The 24,324-nt window shown below is 44.7% G+C and overlaps 1 protein-coding gene across 1 annotated transcript in view; it reads left to right on the top strand.

The window, feature by feature from the left end:
- Positions 1–24,324, top strand: part of MEI1 (meiotic double-stranded break formation protein 1) — a 502,988-nt gene that overhangs the window by 403,628 nt on the left and 75,036 nt on the right. The window contains exon 18 of the mRNA XM_044301444.1: positions 10,278–10,446. Coding sequence (XP_044157379.1) covers positions 10,278–10,446 — 169 coding nt within the window. The remainder of the gene's footprint in view (positions 1–10,277; positions 10,447–24,324) is intronic.

Genomic DNA, 24,324 nt, shown 5'->3' with positions numbered 1-24,324 from the left:
AGGGCCGAACCGATCTGAGCTGTCTCAACCCAAACTCCACACTGGGCGGTGAAAGGGGGAACTACAGGTGCGGCTGAAGTTGGGGACTGCCAATCAGGGTTTGCCAGCACCTCTGGGATTCTAGGGGCTCTACGGGCCCGTCTTTGCGGTGGCTGCGACGGGGTCACTACTGCTCGTGCCACCGTACCGGCTTCAACTGCCCTTCTGGTGCTCGCCACTTCACCAGGTTGTACGGCAGTGCTGGTACTAAGTCCAGGGTTCCCATTCCTCATCCGACTGGGTCAGAAGCCTGTAGGCCTCTTCAGAAGAATACCCCCTGTTTGACATTTGGGCAACTAAATTTAGGGGTATTCCCTGAGACTACCCAAGAAAAAAAAGCAAGCCTGTCTTACAAATGGGAGGCTAGCGAAGTACCGGAGGCCGCTGCGGTTGATAAAAAATATCAAAACTGATTTTTTTATCGCCGCAGCGCGTGTAAAGTGAATGTGCAGTGATCAAAAAAAAAAAATAATTTGTCACTGCGGTGGGGCGGGTGTGGGCAAACGCACGTGTGGGCGACCGATCAGGCCTTATCGGGCAAACACTGCGTTTTGGGTGGAGGGCGAACTAAAGTGACACTAATACTATTATAGATCTGACCATGATCAGTTTTGATCACTTCCAGATACTATAAAAGTACAAATGCTGATTAGCGATACGCTAATCAGTGAATCAGTGACTGCGGTGCGGTGGGCTGGGCGCTAACCGATCCCTAAACTACCTAACCAAGGGGCCTAAACTATCCTAAAACCTAACGGTCAATACCAGTGAAAAAAAAAAAGTGACAGTTTACACTGATCACTTTTTTCCTTTCACTAGTGATTGACAGGGGCGATCAAAGGGGTGATCAAAGGGTTAATTGGGGTGCAGGGGGTGATCTGGGGCTAAAGTGTGGTGTTGGTGCTACTCACTGTGAAGCCTGCTCCTCTGCTGGATCCAACCGACGAAAAGGACCAGCAGAGGAGCAGGGCAGCCATATAACACATCATATTTACTAATATGATGTGTTATCTGGCTTTTGATTGTTTTTTTTTTTTAAATCATCAGCTTGCCAGCCACGATCATTGGCTGTAACTTTTACGGAAATGTTCGGGCTTGGGTCCGGGGTCCCAAAATCCTAAAGTTCGGTACGAACTCGAACTTTACAGTTCGGGTTCGCTCAACCCTAGGCACTACCTGTCCCACACAGTTACTACCATGTATCACACATATGTTGTTGGGGGAGTTACCCTGTACATAAGCTTGCTGTGGGGCCTAGTAATTTCTAGTTGTGCCACTGAAGGTAAGCCATGAACAGAATGAATAGAGGGGGAGATTTATCATTTGCCTTGTTTCTGAAATGTGCCGTTAAATAGTTGCAAACTATGTGTTTGCGACTTTTCAACTGTGCCTTTAAAAAAAAAAAAAAAAAATGGGGGGTGACAATTGCCAGGAGGGGGCGTGCCCAGTCGCCTCAACAAATTTATGTTAATTTTCATTGACTTAAATGAAGCCAGAAGTACAAATCGATCTGCTCACATAGCGAGGAGCATCCTGTCTATCATCACATGACTTGCTCCCAGCTGACAGCCTAGAAATCATCTATGAATATATGATTACCCTTCACCTGGGGAAAAAGAGAAATTTGTGTAGTCAGACATCTCTGTATACAGTGTACAGGGGGGTCACATATCTGTATATACAATGTACAGGGGGCCATCATTGACATCCTCAAGCAAGAGGGTAAGACACAGAAAGAAATTTCTGAACGAATAGGCTGTTCCCAGAGTGCTGTATCAAGGCACCTCAGTGGGAAGTCTGTGGGAAGGAAAAAGTGTGGCAGAAAACGCTGCACAACGAGAAGAGGTGACCGGACCCTGAGGAAGATTGTGGAGAAGGACCGATTCCAGACCTTGGGGGACCTGCGGAAGCAGTGGACTGAGTCTGGAGTAGAAACATCCAGAGCCACCGTGTACAGGCGTGTGCAGGAAATGGGCTACAGGTGCCGCATTCCCCAGGTCAAGCCACTTTTGAACCAGAAACAGCGGCAGAAGCGCCTGACCTGGGCTACAGAGAAACAGCACTGAACTGTTGCTCAGTGGTCCAAAGTACTTTTTTCGGATGAAAGCTAATTTTGCATGTCATTCGGAAATCAAGGTGCCAGAGTCTGGAGGAAGACCGGGGAGAGGGAAATGCCAAAATGCCTGAAGTCCAGTGTCAAGTACCCACAGTCAGTGATGGTCTGGGGGGGCATGTCAGCTGCTGGTGTTGGTCCACTGTGTTTTATCAAGGGCAGGGTCAATGCAGCTAGCTATCAGGAGATTTTGCAGCACTTCATGCTTCCATCTGCTGAAAAGCTTTATGGAGATGAAGATTTCATTTTTCAGCACGACCTGGCACCTGCTCACAGTGCCAAAACCACTGGTACATGGTTTACTGACCATGGTATTACTGTGCTCAATTGGCCTGCCAACTCTCCTGACCTGAACCACATAGAGAATCTGTGGGATATTGGGAAGAGAAAGTTGAGAGACGCAAGACCCAACACTCTGGATGAGCTTAAGGCCGCTATCGAAGCATCCTGGGCCTCCATAACACCTCAGCAGTGCCACAGGCTGATTGCCTCCATGCCATGCCGCATTGAAGCAGTCATTTCTGCAAAAGGATTCCCAACCAAGTATTGAGTGCATAACTGAACATAATTATTTGAAGGTTGACTTTTTTTGTATTAAAAACACTTTTCTTTTATTGGTCGGATGAAATATGCTAATGTTTTTAGATAGGAAATTTGGGTTCTCATGAGCTGTATGCCAAAATCATCAATATTAAAACAATAAAAGGCTTGAACTACTTCAGTTGGTGTGTAATGAATCTAAAATATATGAAAGTCTAATGTTTATCAGTACATTACAGAAAATAATGAACTTTATCACGATATGCTAATTTTTTTAGAAGGACCTGTACAGTGTACAATGATGGTAGTGGTGGGGGTCACATATCACTGCATACAGTATACAAAGGGTCACACATCTCTATATACACTATACAGTGGTGGTGGTGGGTCACATATCACTTCATACCATATACAGAGGGTCACACATCTCTATATACAGTGTACAATGGTGGTGGTGAGGGGGTCACATTACTGTATACAGAGGGTCACACATCTCTATATACAGTGGTGGTGGTGGTCACATATCACTGCATACAGTATACAGAGGGTCACACATCTCTATATACAGTGGGGGTGGGGTCACATATCACTGCATACAGTATACAGAGGGTCACATATCTCTATATACAGTGTACAATGGTGGTGGTGGTGAGGGGGTCACATATTACTGTATACAGAGGGTCACACATCTCTATATACAGTATACAGTGGTAGGGGTCATATATCACTGCATACAATATACAGAGGGTCACATATCTCTGTATACAGTGGTGGGGGTCATATTTCACTGCATACAGTATACAGAGGGTCACACATCTCTATATACAGTATACAGTGGTGGGGGTCACATATCATAGATGAGACCAGTGACTTCTGCTGATATCACTGACCTCAGCCATATTGACAGCTCAGAAGGGGTTAAACTGTTGGTCTGGCTGTAATGTGATAAGATCACAGAGCAGAGGGGCCATAAACAGGACAGACACTGGGATTGCTCATAGTTTGTGTTCCACAGCACATTCTTAGCTCTGCTACATCCTCACATATAGCAGTAGCCTCTCAGTAAAGGAGACAGAGTGGATGCAGTCTACAGACAGTCAGCTTCAATCAGCCATCACAGCTTCTCCTCAGTCTCCCTTTATCCTGCAAAAGTTTCTTTATTTCTGCTCGAATCTTCCTGCTAAGCCCCTCCAGCCCTGCATAGCCAGGAATGTCAGTCACAGAAGGAAAGCATATCTGATACAAGTAGGGTGCTTTAGGACCCAGGGAGCAGCAAACTCCTTCAGGCATGGACGAGTTTGCTCCTCCATGGCACCTGCAGCTATGGACAAGACAGGCAGCTGTGAGAGCAGGACAGGAGGGGGCATGGTTGCCAATAGAAGGAACACCAGGCAGATCTGCTTCAGAAGAGCTATCAGTAAGTGTAATATCTCCCGACTTTCTTTACAGTTTTAATAAGTGCTAACAAAGTGGCCAACCCCTTTAATATCTAGAATGTGCAAAAAATAAAGTAATAAAAGGTAGGGGTGTTTCTTAGGGACATCTGGTTAGATGGGAAAAATGTGTGGGGCCTAGGAATGTGGACAAGGTTTCCAATACTCATCCTACAATTAACAGTCTGTCTTGTAGATTAAGTACAGTTTTTAAATCAAATTACAAATATTTTGTTTTTCTGTAACAGTCATTTTGATACATTGTATGGGTTATATTTGGCCTAGGCAGGGCTAGAAGCTGTGTAGTTATTTTTTTTCTTTTTAATTGTTATTAATTTTTGTTTATTTATTTAATTTACTTTAAATGTATGCCCCCATAAGATCATACAAGACCTTTGGGGGACATTTAACTTTACATTTTTATTTTTTATTGCTGATTTCTTCTGTAACTAGGGCTGACATAGTAGCTCCAGTTACAGGGGGAATTAGGGCCGTCTTTACCAAGGGGCAAAAGGGGCAGCTGCCCCGGGCCCAGTTGCTGCTGGGAGGCCCAAGGCAGCTGCCTCTTGAGCCCTGCTAGCTACTGCCCCAGTGTCAAGCTGTCAGCTACACAGGCATCGTACTGTGTTAAAGTTGTGATCTAGGACCTTAGATGACATCATCACCATGTGACCAGTAACCTAGCAATTACTGGTCACATGGCTATGAGGCCATCACAGGTCCTAGCAGGAGTGTTGCAGAAGTTAACTGTGGATCTTTTTTGTGTGAAGATTACATCAGAAAAAGGTGACAGGGGCTGTTATGTTAATATACTGTAGACTACTGTATAGTGGGGTGCTGTATACTGTGTGGGGGCCTGTATACTGTGGGGGGCTGTATATTGTGTGGGACTGTATACTGTGTAGTGGGCTGTATACTGTGGGGGGCCTGTATACTTTGGGGGGCTGTATACTGTGTGGTGGGCTGTATACTGTGTGGGGGCCTTATACTGTGTGGTGGGCTGTATACTGGGTGGGGGCTGTATACTGTGTGGGGGCCTGTATACTGTGGGGGGGCCTGTATACTGTGGGAGGGCCTTATACTGTGTGGTGGGCTGTATACTGTGTGGTGGGCTGTATACTGTGTGGTGGGCTGTATACTGTGTGGGGGCTGTATACTCGGTGGGGGCCTGTATACTGTCGGGGGCCTGTATACTGTGGGGGGTTGTATAGTGGGGGGGGCTGTATAGTGTGGGGGGCCTGTATAGTGTGGAGTGCTGTATATTGTGGAGTGCTATACTGCTGTACTGTATACTGTGGAGGTCTGTATACTGTGGGTGCTGTATAGTGTGAAGTGCTATACTGCTGTACAGTATAGTGTGGGGGGCTGTATCGTGTATAGTTTGGGGTGCTGTATACAGTGAGGTGTTGTATACTGTGGAGTGCTGTATACTGTGGGCTGCTATACTGCTCTACTATATACTGTGGGGTACTGTATAGTGTGGGGTGCTATACTGCATGCTGTGTGGTGCTGTATATTATAGGGTGCTATACTGCATACTGTGGGGTGCTGGGGTGCACTGTAACACTAGGGTGAGCCGAGCCCTGGTCTCCTTCCTGCAGAGCGGTGCCCACTTCCAGCCTGAGCCCAGCTGCCTAGAGCACTGATCCTGAGCCGCTGGAGTCTTCAGAACTGGAAGTATTTACAGTCATTCACTGTACTCTACCAGATGTGTGGATTTTTTGTGTGTGTGTTGTGGTGGAGGGCGTGATTGCTTGCTAAGGTGTGGGAAGGCGGGATCCAAGTAAATTTTTGCCCAGGGTCCAATCAATATTAAAAACGGCCCTGGGGGGAATACATGGCTGTACAACCTCAATGCAGAGCTGATCTGGGTCTACTAAGACCCAGCAGCTAGTCCAGATACCCTGATCCTGGCAATCACATGACCACTGGAGCTGGAGCAGGTAGCAGCATTATTGCTTATGATCTCCATAGACAGTGCTCGTTGAGCTCTGTATATAGAGCGATGGGGGAGACAGGGATGGTAAAAAAAAAAATTTGCTGCCTTTCTGTATGGGGATCCCTACTGTTATTGACAGCATCTCTTCAAAGTTGTTTAGAAATGTCTTTGCAGTGATACGGTATGTGTCGACTGCCCTTACATATAACGCGTGGTCGGTCAGCAAGTGGTTAATGATCCTGATATCCTCGTAAAAGCTGGCAAAACTAGAGAGAAAATGACTAAACTATAGTTCTATTTTAATAATATTAAAGGAGCTGTCCAGGATTTTAATAATGATGGCCTATCATCAGAATAAGCCATCAATATCACGGGAGTCTGACAACCCATACCCCTGGCGATCAGCTGTTTCGTATTAGCTCCTGTGCTGGAAGTCAGCTCTGGTACTATTCAGCTCTGTCTATTATGGAGTGGATGGAGCGGGAAACTGCAGCACTGCTCCCGTTTACTTCAACTGTATCAGCGCTGCAGTTTCCAGTTCCAGAGCTACAATTAAACAGTTGATAGCTGGGCTGTTGGGTGTCAGACCCTTGGCGACCTGATAAATATGGTCCTCAGGATAGACCATCAGTATGAAAATCCTGGAAACGCCTTTAAGTAATAATGTAAAAGTAATATGGTTTGATTGGATTTGTCCATTGGTTCCATGTAAAAGAGAATCTATCATTTACGATAAAGCAGTTTTGCAATATGAGAAAATCTACAGTATTCATGTAAAAGGAATAAAAGACTGAGTTAGGGCTCTTTCACACCTGCGTTATAGTCTTCCGGCATAGAGTTCCGTCGTCGGGGCTCTATGCCGGAAGAATACTGATCAGGATTATCCTAATGCATTCTGAATGGACAGTCCGTCCTTCAGGATGCATCAGGATGTCTTCCGTTCCGGAACGGAACGTTTTTTGGCCGCAGCAAATAGCGCAGCATGCTGCGCTTTTTGCTCCGGCCAAAAATCCGGAACACTTGCCGCAAGGCCGGATCCGGAATGAATGCCCATTGAAAGGCATTGATCCGGATCCGGCCTTAAGCTAAACGTCGTTTCGGCGCATTGCCGGATGCGACGTTTAGCTTTTTCTCAATGGTTACCATGACTGCCGGGACGCTAAAGTCCTGGCAGCCATGGTAAACTGTAGTGGGGAGCGGGGAGCAGCATACTTACCATCCGTGCGGCTCCCGGGGCGCTCCCAAGTGACGTCAGGGCGCCCCAGGCGCATGGATGACGTGATCGCATGGATCACATGATCCATGCGCATGGGGCGCTCTGACGTCATTCTGGAGCGCCCCGGGAGCCGCACGGATGGTAAGTATGCTGCTCCCCCGCTCCCCACTACTACTATGGCAACCAGGACTTTAATAGCGTCCTGGGTGCCATAGTAACACTGAAAGCATTTTGAAGACGGATCCGTCTTCAAATGCTTTCAGTACACTTGCGTTTTTCCGGATCCGGCGTGTAATTCCGGCAAGTGGAGTACACACCGGATCCGGACAACGCAAGTGTGAAAGAGGCCTTACAGCAATTTTGGTCAGTAGTATATGATTGATATATTGTGAACCCCTCCATAGTTTTTTTTTTTTTTTTCTATTTCTTGAACAGAAAGGGGAAGGGGGGGGGGGGGGTTAATGGTAGGTTGAACAGAGAAAATTATTGTTCTGCATATTCCCATTTCTATCTACATACATATACAGGGAGTGCAGAATTATTAGGCAAGTTGTATTTTTGAGGATTAATTTTATTATTGAACAACAAACATGTTCTCAATGAACCCAAAAAACTCATTAATATCAAAGCTGAATATTTTTGGAAGTAGTTTTTAGTTTGTTTTTAGTTTTAGCTATTTTAGGGGGATATCTGTGTGTGCAGGTGACTATTACTGTGCATAATTATTAGGCAACTTAACAAAAAACAAATATATACCCATTTCAATTATTTATTTTTACCAGTGAAACCAATATAACATCTCAACATTCACAAATATACATTTCTGACATTCAAAAACAAAACAAAAACAAATCAGTGACCAATATAGCCACCTTTCTTTGCAAGGACACTCAAAAGCCTGCCATCCATGGATTCTGTCAGTGTTTTGATCTGTTCACCATCAACATTGCGTGCAGCAGCAACCACAGCCTCCCAGACACTGTTCAGAGAGGTGTACTGTTTTCCCTCCTTGTAAATCTCACATTTGATGATGGACCACAGGTTCTCAATGGGGTTCAGATCAGGTGAACAAGGAGGCCATATCATTAGATTTTCTTCTTTTATACCCTTTCTTGCCAGCCACGCTGTGGAGTACTTGGACGCGTGTGATGGAGCATTGTCCTGCATGAAAATCATGTTTTTCTTGAAGGATGCAGACTTCTTCCTGTACCACTGCTTGAAGAAGGTGTCTTCCAGAAACTGGCAGTAGGACTGGGAGTTGAGCTTGACTCCATCCTCAACCCGAAAAGGCCCCACAAGCTCATCTTTGATGATACCAGCCCAAACCAGTACTCCACCTCCACCTTGCTGGCGTCTGAGTCGGACTGGAGCTCTCTGCCCTTTACCAATCCAGCCACGGGCCCATCCATCTGGCCCATCAAGACTCACTCTCATTTCATCAGTCCATAAAACCTTAGAAAAATCAGTATTGAGATATTTCTTGGCCCAGTCTTGACGTTTCAGCTTGTGTGTCTTGTTCAGTGGTGGTCGTCTTTCAGCCTTTCTTACCTTGGCCATGTCTCTGAGTATTGCACACCTTGTGCTTTTGGGCACTCCAGTGATATTGCAGCTCTGAAATATGGCCAAACTGGTGGCAAGTGGCATCTTGGCAGCTGCACGCTTGACTTTTCTCAGTTCATGGGCAGTTATTTTGCGCCTTGGTTTTTCCACACGCTTCTTGCGACCCTGTTGACTATTTTGAATGAAACGCTTGATTGTTCGATGATCACGCTTCAGAAGCTTTGCAATTTTAAGAGTGCTGCATCCCTCTGCAAGATATCTCACTATTTTTGACTTTTCTGAGCCTGTCAAGTCCTTCTTTTGACCCATTTTGCCAAAGGAAAGGAAGTTGCCTAATAATTATGCACACCTGATATAGGGTGTTGATTTCATTAGACCACACCCCTTCTCATTACAGAGATGCACATCACCTAATATGCTTAATTGGTAGTAGGCTTTCGAGCCTATACAGCTTGGAGTAAGACAACATGCATAAAGAGGATGATGTGGTCAAAATACTCATTTGCCTAATAATTCTGCACTCCCTGTACATAGGAGTATGGTTTGTTATCTTATTGAGATTGGAAATAACAATACATTGAAAAAATGTTCTACACTTTGCTATCTTTAGTTTAATAAAACTAATATACAGGGTGGGCCATTTATATGGATACACCTTCATAAAATGGGAATGGTTGGTGATATTAACTTCCTGTTTGTGGCACATTAGTATATGTGAGGGGGGAAACTTTTCAAGATGGGTGCTGACCATGGCAGGCATTTTGAAATTGGGCATTTTGAATCCAACTTTAGTTTTTTCAATAGGAAGAGGGTAATGTGACACATCAAACTTATTGGGAATTTCACAAGAAAAACAATGGTGTGCTTGGTTTTAACATAACTTTATTCTTTCATGAGTTATTTACAAGTTTCTCTTTGTTTACAGCCATTGACATGTCACCGAGGTTAACACGTGCGAAGCGGATAGAAATTGTGTTGATGTCTGGCGACGTCGTGGGCCAGTTAAATGGCCCCCAAGGTCTCCCGATCTGACCCCCTTAGACTTTTATCTTTGGGGTCATCTGAAGGCAATTGTCTATGCTGCGAAGATACGAGATGTGCAGCACCTGAAACTTCGGATACTGGAAGCCTGTGCTAGCATTTCCCCTGCGGTGTTGCTATCAGTGTGGGAAGAGTGGGAGAAGAGGGTTGCATTGACAATCCAACACAATGGGCAGCACATTGAACACATTTTATAAGTGGTCAGAAACTTGTAAATAACTCATGAAAGAATAAAGTTACGTTAAAACCAAGCACATCATTGTTTTTCTTGTGAAATTCCCAATAATTTTAATGTGTCACAAACTGCTCATGGCATTTCATATTTATCTTAGTGTCACTGATAAGCTAGATAGTTCAGTTGCTAATATTCTCACAGAGATGTGCCTTTTTCCACAGAAGTGTTTGATATTTTGAAAAAGAGCTTGATCCACATTGAAGGCAGTACAGAGGGCTTTATTGCCATCTTACTGGAGTCGCCGAATGCAAGAACTAATAGAGAGGTACTAAGATGCAAGCAGCAAGCACTGCTGATTATTGCTTGTGTTGCTTACCTCATGGAAGACAGGTACATTTTATTTTATTTTTTGTTATTTTAGCTGTGGATCTTCCAATTTCTAGGGATATTGGGGTCTATGGACTGCCCCGTCCAGCGCATCAAAATAGCACCAATCTACCTGCCCCATTACATGTATGTAGAGGCTTTTGGCTCACATCTCTGAATGAGGCCTCATGCACAATCCACAAAACATGGGTTACGTCTGTATGGTGTCTGTCTTTCGGCAGACGCATTCTGCAGAATGTTGTTTGTAATTTTTAGTCTGGCTACCCCCTCATTTACAAACCATATTTTATACAGCTCCTTTGTAAAAAATCAAGTATAATAAAAACTTCTGCAACTTTCTAAGGCTACTTTCACATTTGCATTTTGTGCGGATTCGTCTTGTATATGCACAAACGGATCAGCACCAATAATGCAAATGCTTGTATCCATTCATAACGGATCCGTTTGCATTATTGATAAAAAAAAAGTCTAAGTCAAAATGGATCCGTCTTGACTTACATTGAAAGTCAATGGGGGACGGATCAGTTTTTAATTGCACCATATTGTGTCAGTGAAAAACTTACCCGTCCCCATTGACTTACATTGTAACATCTGTTAGGCTCCACATAGTCAGACGTTCACCAAAACTCTGCAAGCTGCGTTTTAGTGACCATCTAAAAAATGGAACGGAGACCAAACGCAGCCAAATTGATGCATTCTGAACGGATCCTTATCCATTCAGAATGCATTGGGGCTGCTTGTGAGAGCCCTGAAACGAATCTCACAAGCTGACCAAGAAACACGTGTGTGAAAGTAGCCTAATATGCATTAAACCTCATGACTGAAAACTAGCAAGAGAATCGGCCTTGTTGTCTATGGCAACTAATAAGTGACCAGCATGCATTTCTTTAAGTGAATCTCCATCTTCATTTCATTGCTAAGACTAAAATTATTTAACACAGTCAGAATTTGGATTTTCTAATTTTGAGCTCCATATCTGGTACATATATATATATATATATATATATATATACACACACAAAGTTGTTTGGTTGCAAATAGCAACAAATCACAACACATTTGTAAGTAGAAAGGAGACACAAAAAAATGTGCGGCTATAATGAATAGAAAAAAAGAAAATGATAAGTATTAAGGCAATTTGCCTGGATTTCTGGGAGGGGCTGAGTTCCGCCTCCAGCCTATTTAAGGCACTCCCCTTACCTGGCTCCTGTACCGTCTGAGGTCTGAGCTTTTGAGAGAGAGAGTCACTTGAGGAGTCACTGGAGAGTTACTTAAGAGTGCTGATTTCTGGAAGTTCGTCACCATCAGTGTTCTGGATTTGGAGCATACCTGTTCCATTCGTCCTGCTCCACCCGGTTTCATTGTCGCGTTTGCCCGTTTAACTGTGAGTCATCCACACGGTACAGCACGGGGCCACTCCGTTTGTTCCCCTGTACCACTCGTTTCATTTCACCATTGTGGGGCTCATATCAGGTTCTCACTCGTACCAAATTGCAAATTTTTCATGTCGGTCATGCCTGTCAGAACCTGTGCAAGAAGGCGATCACACGGGAGCTCCGCTCCATGCATATCAACTACAAATTACCACGGGGGTTTGTTTCTGCTACCACGCCTCATGCGGTTCACCGAACCGGCGAGGTTCTTTCACACGTGCCGGGTCTTCCATCAACCAGCAACATGCTCAGGAAGCCCACAACTTGCATACATGACATGTCCGCACAAACACTTAAAACACGATAACACACACAAACACTGCCTTTTGCTTCTTCCACATGCACTTGTCCGCATGGTACCCACGCCGCTGCAAGGCCACCCTGCCTCTGCTGCTGTTGCCTCCGCCACGGTCACGCCGCCGATGGCGGGTGGCCGGTCGCGTCCCCCTGGCTGGTTTGCGCACGCGTGGCCAGCGGTGCTGCACATGCGCGGCGTTTCCGTCCGCGCACGCGTGGTACCCAAGCTATCGTCCGCCGTAGCGGCCTAGCACGGAGAGCCGCCGGCGATTCGGTCCTGCCAACCGGCGGATCAGCGGAGCTCCAGAGCAGGCAGTCAGCCCACCCATCCCACACCCACATGGGCAGCACGATCGTGGTGGCATTTCGGTCCCGATGCCGCCAGGGGCCATTTCAGGTTGTGAGGCTTTTCCCCCTGCCGGGTCAAGCAGCTCCAATGGCACCGCCACCTAGCTGACTTGCACCCCGGTGGTGGGTCAGGTCCTGGCTCCGGATTTGGTTCACCTGGCGGCTCGGCATGCCACCCCGCCGCCGCCTTTCATGCGGGCACCGCAGTACTGGGCCAAAAAAAGAAGCCATATAGTCCTCGTGGTCACACACATTCCACGAAAAAAACAAACAAAAAAAAAACAAAAGGGAATACCGCCAAATAGTCCTTGTGGTTCCACGTTCCACGTAGAAAATTCAAGCCACTACATAGGCTTCATTTCACATGTCAACCACCAGTCACCCGCACAGGCTGGACTTGGTTCACACTCACGTCATGATCCCCTCAAGGTCATGCTGCTGTTCACGTCACAGTCCACTCTGGTCATACTACTCTCTTTCAACCCCCCTTTTAGGCGGTCAAGCTTAGACATATTTTACGCTACACGTTGGTCCAGTGAATGTAACAGAGCATTAGATTGCATAGAAAGGGGGAATATAAATGTAATTTTCACTCCTAAGACTCCTGTGCCCAGCCTTCTGTCTCCCAGGGAAGCACGAGGCAGAAGCATAGCATCTGGCTGCACAGCCCGTGTTTTCTAATCGGAGACGGATGGCCCTTAGCAACGCTCTTTTGAAGAGTGCTGCTAAGGGCCATTTCAGCCCCAGTTTTCTACCAAAAATAAACGTTTTGGCTAAATAAAGTCTATTGCAAAATTGTTACCTATCACTTGCCATACACTTTAGCAAAAAAAAAAAAAAAAAAAATGACAGTTATCCTTTAAGTGCCAGGTAAGGTGACGAACCAAGAATCTAGCCCTGTCAATCAAGAAGGAGAGGTTCTGGCAGAAAAAGCAGGGGAAGCAGGAGTGCACAGAGTGGCTTGGAGCTAGCCTTGTGCTATCTAACTGCTCATTGCATATGGATTAAAAGTACTTTTTTCTCCAGAAAAATAAATAAAACAGATTGTAAGGTGAAAGGCATCATTACATTCAGCAGAGGTAGCCCTACAAGGTATTGTGCCTGGATTGTCCGAGATAATTGAAATACTCAGACAATCCCAGGAATGGCCTAAAATAATAAATGTTATACTTAATGTCTATGTACACATTGCATTTTACTCCTTTTTGGCTAAATATTCAGCCATTCTGTCACAAAAGGTTAGGCTACTTTCACACTAGCGTTTTTTGCGGATCCGTCACGGATCTGCAAAAACACTTTAGTTATAATAATACAACCGCATGTATCCGGTTGTATTATGTCTTCTATAGCCATGACGGTCCGTTTTTTATTGTGCCAGATTGTGTCAGAGAAAACTGATCCATCCCCATTGACTTACATTGTGTGCCAGGACAGATCCGTTTGGCTCCGCTTCATCAGACGGACAGCAAAACGCTGCAGGCGGAATGGTGAAAAACTGATGCATTCTGCATTCTGAGCGGATCCCTTACCATTCAGAATGCATTAGGGCAAAACTGATTTGGACTTCTTTTGAGAGCCCTGAAAGGATCTCACAAACTGAAAGCCAAACCTCTAGTGTGAAATAAGCCTTAGGCTAGTTTCACACCTTCAGTGTGAAATCCGGCACACTATTCTGGCAGACAAACAGAGAATCGTCTGGATACAAACCGCAGCATGCAGCGTCTGTTTACATCTGGAAACACCGTATCTGGAGGATTTCGGCAGGCTGTTCTCTCCTTAACTGTTTTTGAGTTGTGCTTTCACTTTGTGCTGGTCATATAATAACCCTTATCTCTCTTATCTCTTATTTAAAGGGTTTCTACCACTTGCATATCACATATTTGGTGATCAGACACTAGCGATCCGCTAGTGTCTGATGTAGCTTACAAGCTAATTATTACCTTAATCCGTTCGGCCCATACCTCAAAAAAAGCACTTATATCTTTATGCAAATGAGCCTATAGGTGCTATGCAGGCGTTTTTCCAGCACCTAGAGGCTCCGTCTACCTTGCAGTTTGCCGCCCATCGCCTCGCTCCAGCACGCCCATCTCTTACCGTATTCGATCCTCCCCCTGCTTCAGCCTTCAGAAATCCCGCGCCTGCGCCGTTCGTCGCGGCATTCGGAGGCATTCGGCGCAGGCGCAGTCAATGTCTGACCGCTCCGTGCTCAGACATTTCCACTGCGCCTGCGCCGATGTCATCGGCGCAGGCGCAGTGGAAATGTCTGAGCACGGAGCGGTCAGACATTGACTGCGCCTGCGCCGAATGCCGCGACGAACGGCACAGGCGCGAGATTTCGGAAGGCAGAAGCAGGGGGAGGATCGAATAGAGTTGAAGATGGGCGTGCTGGAGCGAGGCGATGGGCGGCAAACTGCAAGGTAGACGGAGCCTCTAGGTGCTGGAAAAACGCCTGCATAGCACCTAGAGGCTCATTTGCATAAAGATATAAGTGCTTTTTTTGAGGTATGGGCCGAACGGATTAAGGTAATAATTAGCTTGTAAGCTACATCAGACACTAGCGGATCGCTAGTGTCTGATCACCAAATATGTGATCTGCAAGTGGTAGAAACCCTTTAAGAAACATTTTTATCAGTATCATAATAACTGAGCTATAATGCCTGTTTATAAGATCAGCGATAAGGAGCCCGTCAGCTGAGCTGCCTGATGGAACAGAGTGAAAATACAGATCCTGTTGCTAGAGAGTCTCAGCCCTGTACAAAAAATTCCACATTTTTAATAAAGACCAATTGAAAAAAAATATTTTTAGCTCAAAATGAGTACAATGCAATAATGTCCCAACAAATGTCCCCAAAGGTGTACATAGCCTTTACTTCTTTCTGCAGTGCTATTCTCTGTCACCAGTCTGGTCCTCCAGCCACTGCTTGGTTACAAACTGCAGTCATGAGCAGTGGTCAAATATTATTCTAGGGCAGACAACCAAGCGCTGATTCACACAACCGTGATTGGGCCGGGAAAAAAACGATCCGTGTGTCACCTGCATGTTCCTCAACCAGCACAGATCCCCTTACTTGAACTGACTTCATCATAGAGATTTATGGTGCAGTCATTTCCTATCTGATAACTGGTCTAATGTACTATACTCACATGATGATAATGTGAGTACAGTACATTAGACCCACGATCAGATACATAGGAACGGACTGTATTATAAAACAATATGATGAAGTTGTAGATGGTCCGGAAGATGCGGCTGGTGCATGGAAAGTGTTTCCTGGACTGAACATTGCCCTGTTAATCAGCTCTAAATTGCTCTAAACAGGTGAAAGTTGCACTGTGATTGTTTGCTATGGGCAACACAAGCAGTATTTCTTTATTTATACCGCCATAGATTTTCTGCAGTGGAATTGTAGAAGTGAGGTGGATGAGATTTTAAAATATCTGCTCTACATGCTTAGGAATTGTATTGTTGAATGGATTAGTCAGTGGCTGAGGGACAGACAACAGAGGGTTGTAGTCAATGGAGTATATTCAGACCATGGTCTTGTTACCAGTGGGGTAACTCAGGAATCTGTTCTGGGACCCATATTGTTTAATATCTTTATCAGCAAAATTGCAGAAGGCCTCAATGGTAAGGTGTGTCTTTTTGCTGATGACACAAAGATTTGTAACAGGGTTGATGTTCCTGGAGGGATACACCAAATGGAAAAGGATTTAGGAAAACTAGAGGAATGGTCAAAAATCTGTCAACTAAAATTTTATGTTGATAAGTGCAAGCTTATGCACCTGGGGCGTAAAAACCCAAGAGCAGAATATAAAATCAGTGATACAGTCCTAACCTCAGTATCTGAGGAAAGGGATTTAGGGGTCATTATTTCAGAAGACTTAAAGGTAGGCAGACAATGTCATAGAGCAGCAGGAAATGCTAGCAGAATGCTTGGGTGTATAGGAAGAGGCATTGCCAGTAGAAAGAGGGAGGTGCTCATGCCGCTCTACAGAGCACCACTGAGACCTCATTTGGCGTATTGTGCGCAGTACTGGAGACCATATCTCCAGAAGGCTATTGATACTTTGAGAGAGTTCAGAGAAGAGCTACTAAACTAGTACATGGATTGCAGGATAAAACTTACCAGGAAAGATTAAAGGACCTTAACATGTATAGCTTGGAAGAAAGACGAGACAGAGGACATATGACAGAAACTTTTAAATGCATAAAGGGAATCAACAAGGTAAAAGAGGAGAAAATATTTAAAAGAAGTAAAATTGCTACAAGAGGACATAGTTTTAAATTAGAGGGGCAAAGGTTTAAAAGTAATATCAGGAAGTATTACTTTACTGAGAGAGTAGTGGATGCATGGAATAGCCTTCCTGCAGAAGTGGTAGCTGCAAATACAGTGAAGGAGTTTAAGCATGCATGGGATAGGCATAAGGCCATCCTTCATATAAGATATGGCCAGGGGCTATTCATAGTATTCAGTATATTGGGCAGACTAGGTGGGCCAAATGGTTCTTATCTGCTAACACATTATATGTTTCTAGGAAGTATTCCAAGACAATATTTGTAGAAACACTGCCTTGATGTGCAGATTTCCTACTCCACAGCAAGATTTGTCTCCGTACAGCATTAAAGGGGTTATCTGAGACTAAAAAATGTCCCCCATATGCCCGGGCCCCTCACACTGAATACACTTAACAGGCTCCCTGTTCCGCTGCTGGTTCTGCACCGGCACTGCCGCTTCTCCCCATGCGCAGATGAAGGAGAGCAGCAGCCAATTGCAGGCGGTGACGGGGATGAGCCTCCCTAGCATCACTCGGCATATTGAGGACACTTTTTTGTCTTGGATAGCCCCTTTAAAATGTTTAGACTCTGGCGAGGCAAATTCGTTATCACCGAAGTCTCACGGGACTTTGGTGAATAACTTAGGGATTTAAATTTGAACTTGAAAACCATTTTAAAACTTGGCTCCAAAGGTGGCTTTGGTACCAAGGTACCAGTCGGTACCAAAGCGGACTTTGGATACCTATTTTAAAATGGTTTTCAAGTTTAATAATCAAATGCTGAAGTTATTCGTTAAAGATGGATCTCAGTACAGCATTAAAACGAAGATCTGGTCATAACAAAAAAAGCTGGTATAGAATTCTTAGGATATGTTTTAGAAAACGCTCCAACGGAATCCACACTGATTTTCTGCGCATTCTTTCAGCTTCCCATTCATTTTAATGGAAGAATCAGTGCAGATTCTGCTCCAAGTTAAAACATGCTGCTTCTTTTATCATGAAATGAAATGCATGAAAAACAGCGCAAAAAAGAAAGTGTGAACAAAATCAAATAAAACACATGCAATAACCTCAATGATAAGCAAGCTGTACAAGAGAGGCAATAATAAAAGTTAAGACCCAACAAAATCAAGTAAAACTTATGTAATTACTGTACCTCCATGTAGATTTCAGTCTAGTCTTTGTTTCACTCCAAAGAATAAGTCACATGGTTTTTAAAAACCAATAGGAGACTATTTTCATTCATGAAAAGTCACATTACTCCATTTAACCGATTATAATGTATATCTCATAAGTATTCGGAACCAATTGAAGACTAGTCTAACTTTCATTCATGAAAATGCCTTTGATTGTATTAGACAAATTAGCAGACTACTATATTTTTCATTAGTAAAATGTAACGTGTTTTTATAAAACCAATTGAAAGGTTCCTATTGTATTATACCTGTATAATTAGCTGCTATATAACATTGCACATCTCTTTAGCCACAATGGTATGATGAAAACCTGGCTGTTACTGTGTCAGGCGCAGCACTATGAAGTGCCTTTTGCGCTGTGGCATTAGAAGAATTATGATATCTCTGACTTTTAGTCTAGCCAGACTGTCTGTTACTCTGTAATTCCTCTAGCACCGTTCTATGGAAACAGTAGGTTTAAAGAGCACACCAAATGCTTGAAATAACTTCTTTATTAACTTCAACTTCTCTTCATATAACACTGCTGCTTCCGCAGCAGATAGTCCATGTACGAAACACGTGTTACATAAAGATTCATAAAATGGCAGTATGCATAAGATGGTGGTTCAACTGTTCAATCTTCTCATTCAACTTACAATGGTGGATATATTTCTCTCGAGTATCTGTACTCTCACTTTAAGTTATTTAAGCACTTTATGATCTCTCTGAGAGGTATATCTGAGGTCTAACTAATACAAACCGGATTCCAAAAAAGTTGGAATCAGAATTTCATGGTGTCAACAAATCCCCAAAAAGTTGGGACAAGGCCATTTTCACCACTGTGTGGCATCTCCCCTTCTTCTTACAACACTCAACAGACGTCTGGGGACCGAGGAGACCAGTTTCTCAAGTTTAGAAATAGAAATGCTCTCCCATTCTTGTCTAATACAGGCCTCTAACTGTTCAATCGTCTTGGGCCTTCTTTGTTGCACCTTCCTCTTTATGATGCACCAAATGTTCTCTATAGGTGAAAGATCTGGACTGCAGACTGGCCATTTCAGTACCCGGATCCTTCTCCTACGCAGCCATGATGTTGTGATTGATGCAGAATGTGGTCTGGCATTATCTTGTTGAAAAATGCAGGGTCTTCCCTGAAAGAGATGACGTCTGGATGGGAGCATATGTTGTTCTAGAACCTGAATATATTTTTCTGCATTGATGGTGCCTTTCCAGACATGCAAGCTGCCCATGCCACACGCACTCATGCAACCCCATACCATCAAAGATGCAGGCTTCTGAACTGAGCGTTGATTACAACTTGGGTTGTCCTTGTCCTCTTTGGTCCGGATGACATGGCGTCACAGATTTCCAAAAAGAACTTAGAATCGTGACTTGTCTGACCACAGAACAGTCTTCCATTTTGCCACACTCCATTGTAAATGATCCCTGGCCCAGTGAAAATGCCTGAGCCTGTGGATCTCGCTTAGAAATGGCTTCTTCTTTACACTGTAGAGTTTCAGCTGGCAACGGCGGATGGCATGGTGGATTGTGTTCACTGACAATGGTTTCTGGAAGTATTCCTGAGCCCATTCTGTGATTTCCTTTACAGTAGCATTCCTGTTTGTGGTGCAGTGTCGTTTAATGGCCCGGAGATCACGGGCATCCAGTATGGTTTTACGGCCTTGACCCTTACGCACAGAGATTGTTCCAGATTCTCTGAATCTTCGGATGATGTTATGCACAGTTGATGATGATAGATGCAAAGTCTTTTCAATTTTTCGCTGGGTAACACCTTTCTGATATTGCTCCACTATCTTTCTGCGCAACATTGTGGGAATTGGTGATCCTCTACCCATCTTGGCTTCTGAGAGACACTGCCACTTTGAGAAGCTCTTTTTACTCCCAATCATGTTGCTAATTGACCTAATTAGTGTTAATTGGTCGTCCAGCTCTTCGTTATGCTCAAATTTACTTTTTCCAGCCTCTTATTGCTACTTGTCCCAACTTTTTGGGGATTTCTTGACACCGTGAAAATTTGAATCAACGTATTTTTCCTTTAAAATGATACATTTACTCGGATTAAACGTTTGATCTGTCATCTACGTTCTATTACAAATAAAATATTGACATTTGCGATCTCCACATCATTGCATTCATTTTTTATTCACAATTTGTTTAGTGTCCCAACTTTTTGGGAATCCGGTTTGTAGTTCATTTGCTGAATTTGGTCGCAATTTGCAATATGCAGTTAGCAGTAACTATTTGCAGATTGGTTGTGTATGATCTGGTATGAATGTGTAATGACCGGTGTCACGCACAGGGAGGAAAACAGGGAAAGCCCTGCCTAAGGGAGAGGGAAAGGTGGTGACCCCTAACTCACCTTGCGGCTGGCACCTGACTGCCCTGACGTCCCTAGACGGGTTCCTCACCCGTGCGGCGATCACGTGCCTAAACCCTGGAATGAGCCCTAGATAGTGAACGGGCCGGTGGGATCGCTAGTCCTCACCACTGCACTAAGAGGGAAACACCAGGGAGAGGACAGACAAACACAGACAAACACAAACACCCAGGTGGACGACAACAACTGTCCACAAAGGTCCAACAGGGATCCGGAGGGTAGCGTTCTGAATCAACAGTCAGAGAACGCAGCAACACAGCTCCAGTGGGTCAGGATAGATGTCCAGGCAGGAAGCTCTATCTCTGGCAACCAGAGAAGTGTGAGAGAGGAATATAAGGAGGTTTGGGAGTGCTGGACAAGGAACAGCTGAGGAGAAGGAGTTACGGATCCCTGAGTGAGCCAAAAGGGTTTGCAAAGCAAACCCAGAAAGCTACCATAAGGAAAACAGCCCTATCTTAAATAGAGCGTGCAGCCAACCGCTGCGACTTCCTGACCCCGGGTATAACGGAGTCAGGCGTGGTTCTCGATACCCTCGTGACAGTACCCCCCTCTCTACGAGGGGCCTCCGGACACTCAGGACCAGGTCTCTCAGGATGAGAGGCATGAAAAACCCGAACTAACCTGTCGGCGTTTACCTCAGACGCAGGAACCCACATTCTTTCCTCGGGACCGTAACCTCTCCAATGCACCAGATATTGAAGAGAGCGGCGGACCCGACGAGAATTAACAATTTTGGATATCTGAAATTCTAGATTACCATCCACGACAACAGGAGGGGGTGGCAGCGGTGATGGTTCTAGAGGTGGAACATATTTTCTGATTAACGACTTATGAAAAACATTATGAATTTTAAAAGTCTGAGGTAACTCCAGGCGAAAAGCCACGGGGTTGATGATGGCTATAATTTTGTAAGGGCCAATAAACCTAGGACCCAGTTTCCAAGAGGGAACCTTCAATTTAATATTCCTAGTAGACAACCACACATAGTCATTCACTCCTAGGTCCGAACCTGGCGACCGTCTCTTATCAGCCATGCATTTGTATTTACCTCCCATATTCTTCAAGTTAGCTTGCACCTTCTGCCATACCGATGAAAGAGATGACGAAAAACGTTCCTCTTCGGGAACCCCAGAAGACCCCCCCTCTTTGAAAGTACAGAATTGGGGATGAAAACCATATGCACCAAGAAATGGTGACTTGCCAGTGGATTCCTGACGACGATTATTTATGGCAAACTCAGCTAACGGTAAATATGATGACCACAACTCTTGGTTTTCAGACACAAAACATCTTAGATATGTCTCAAGGTTTTGGTTGGTTCGCTCAGTCTGTCCATTCGACTGAGGATGGAAAGCTGAGGAAAAGTACAAGTGTACCCCCAAACGGGAACAAAAAGCTTTCCAAAATTTAGAAATAAACTGGGTACAGCGATCCGAAACAACATCGGAGGGGACCCCGTGAAGCTTCACGATTTCACTGACGAATACCTGAGCAAGAGTCTTAGCATTAGGTAGTGCGGGTAACGCAATGAAGTGTACCATTTTGCTAAACCTGTCCACTATTACCAAAATCACTGTTTTACCCGCAGACAAAGGTAATTCAGTGATAAAATCCATTGACAGGTGTGTCCACGGTCTATTGGGAATGACGAGTGGTAATAGAGACCCTGCAGGACGTGTATGTGAAACTTTTGCGCGCGCACAGGTAGAACAAGAAGACACAAAATCCAATACATCCTGACGCAACCTTGGCCACCAAAAACGACGAGACAATAGCTCCAAGGTTGCTTTACTACGCGGGTGCCCAGCAAGTGCCGAATTATGATGTTCCTTTAATAATTCGAAACGTAGGTTCAGCGGTACAAACAATTTCTCTGAGGGGCAAGAGACCGGGGCGTCCCCCTGGGCCTCTAACACCTTCCCCTCCAAAACAGAGTGTACCGCAGAGACAACCACTCCTCTTTGTAGAATGGGCACCGGATCACTCACATTACCCCCTCCAGGGAAACAACAATGGTGTTCTTTGCCCCAGGACGATAGGTAATAACAAAGTTAAACCTGGTAAAAAATAGCGACCACCTAGCCTGTCTAGGGGTGAGACGCTTAGCTGATTCGAGGTACAGGAGATTTTTGTGGTCCGTAATCACAGTGACGGGGTGGACTGCCCCTCTAAGAAGTGGCGCCACTCCTCAAACGCAAGTTTAATAGCTAATAGTTCCCTATTGCCAATATCGTAGTTCTTTTCTGCTGCAGATAGTTTTTTCGAAAAGAAAGCACAAGGACGCCATTTGCCAGGAGACGGACCCTGAGACAGCACCGCCCCCACTCCCACCTCTGACGCATCGACTTCAACAATAAAAGGCTGAGAGACATCAGGTTGGACTAGTACAGGTGCTGAGGTAAACCTCTCTTTTAGAGAGGAAAAAGCAACTTTAGCGGCGTCAGACCATTTAGAAAAATCAGTCCCCTTCCTAGTCATGTCAGTAAGCGGTTTTACAATAAGTGAATAATTTTTAATGAATTTCCTATAGAAACTCGCGAAGCCCAAGAACCGTTGTAGTGCTTTGAGGTTCTCAGGAAGATCCCAATCTAAAATTGCCTGGACCTTCCTAGGATCCATACGGAAACCTGAAGCAGATAAAAAAATAACCCATGAATTGTATTTCCTGAACGGCGAAGACACATTTTTCAATCTTAGCATATAATTCATTCGTCCGTAGGACCTGCAGTACTTGTCTGACATGCTCCTCATGTGTTCTCAGATCAGACGAATAAATTAAAATATCATCTAGGTATATTACCACAAACCTGCCGATTAGATGACTAAAAATGTCATTAACGAAATGTTGAAAGACGGCAGGAGCATTGGTCAGACCGAAAGGCATAACTAGATTTTCATAATGCCCCTCAGGGGTGTTAAACGCTGTCTTCCACTCATCCCCCTCCTTAATACGAATCAGATTGTAGGCCCCCCTAAGATCAAGTTTGGAGAACCACCTAGCACCCGCAATCTGATTAAACAGGTCAGGAATGAGAGGAAGAGGGTATGGGTCTTGGATGGTTATCCGATTTAATTCGCGAAAATCTAAGCAAGGACGCAGGCCCCCATCTTTCTTTTTAACGAAGAAAAACCCTGCAGCCACGGGTGAAGAAGAGGGCCTGATGTGTCCCTTAGCCAAGCTCTCGGAGATATAATCTTTCATGGCTTGCCTCTCTGGACCTGAAAGATTATATAACCTGGTCTTGGGTAATTTTGCGCCGGGAATAAGGTTAACCGGGCAATCATAAGGACGATGAGGTGGTAACTTCTGACAACCCTTTTCAGAAAAAACATCCTCAAAATCCTAAATAAATGTAGGTAGGGTAGTTATGGAGGCGACTAAGCAATTGCTATTTAAGCAATTTTCTCTGCACTGCTCACTCCACTCCAATATCTCCCTGGCCTGCCAATCCACTACTGGATTGTGCGCTACCAACCAGGGAAGACCCAGCACCACCGGAGTGGGAAGCCCCTCCAGAACATAACCTGAAAGCATCTCGTTATGGTGGTCCCCTACCCGAAGGTGTATATTATGAACAATGTGGGTGAGGTTTCTCTGAGACAGGGGAGCAGAATCAATAGCGAATATGGGAATGGGTCTCTGTAACGTACAGAGAGACAAACCCAAAGTGCGGGCAAAATGGGCATCTATCAAATTTACCCCTGCTCCACTGTCTAAAAAGAAAGAAATAGTCTCTGTCTTATCACCAAAAACAATAACCGCTGGCAACACAAATTGCGATGTACGTATGGAGGAGACATATACCCCCCGGCTGACATCCTCCACACAGCCTGGGGTTAGTAGTTTTTCCGACGGTCTTTTGTTTCTGAGGAAAGAAGGACAGACATTAATGAAATGACCCCTCTCCCCACAAAAAAAACAAACCCCACGTCTACGGCGAGCCTCAGGAGGACG

The sequence above is a fragment of the Bufo gargarizans genome, chromosome 7 (assembly GCF_014858855.1).
Source record: "Bufo gargarizans isolate SCDJY-AF-19 chromosome 7, ASM1485885v1, whole genome shotgun sequence".
Lineage (NCBI taxonomy): Eukaryota > Metazoa > Chordata > Amphibia > Anura > Bufonidae > Bufo > Bufo gargarizans.
The sequence above is the reverse complement of the archived record's forward strand: the minus strand, read 5'-3'. Positions and strand labels throughout refer to the sequence as shown.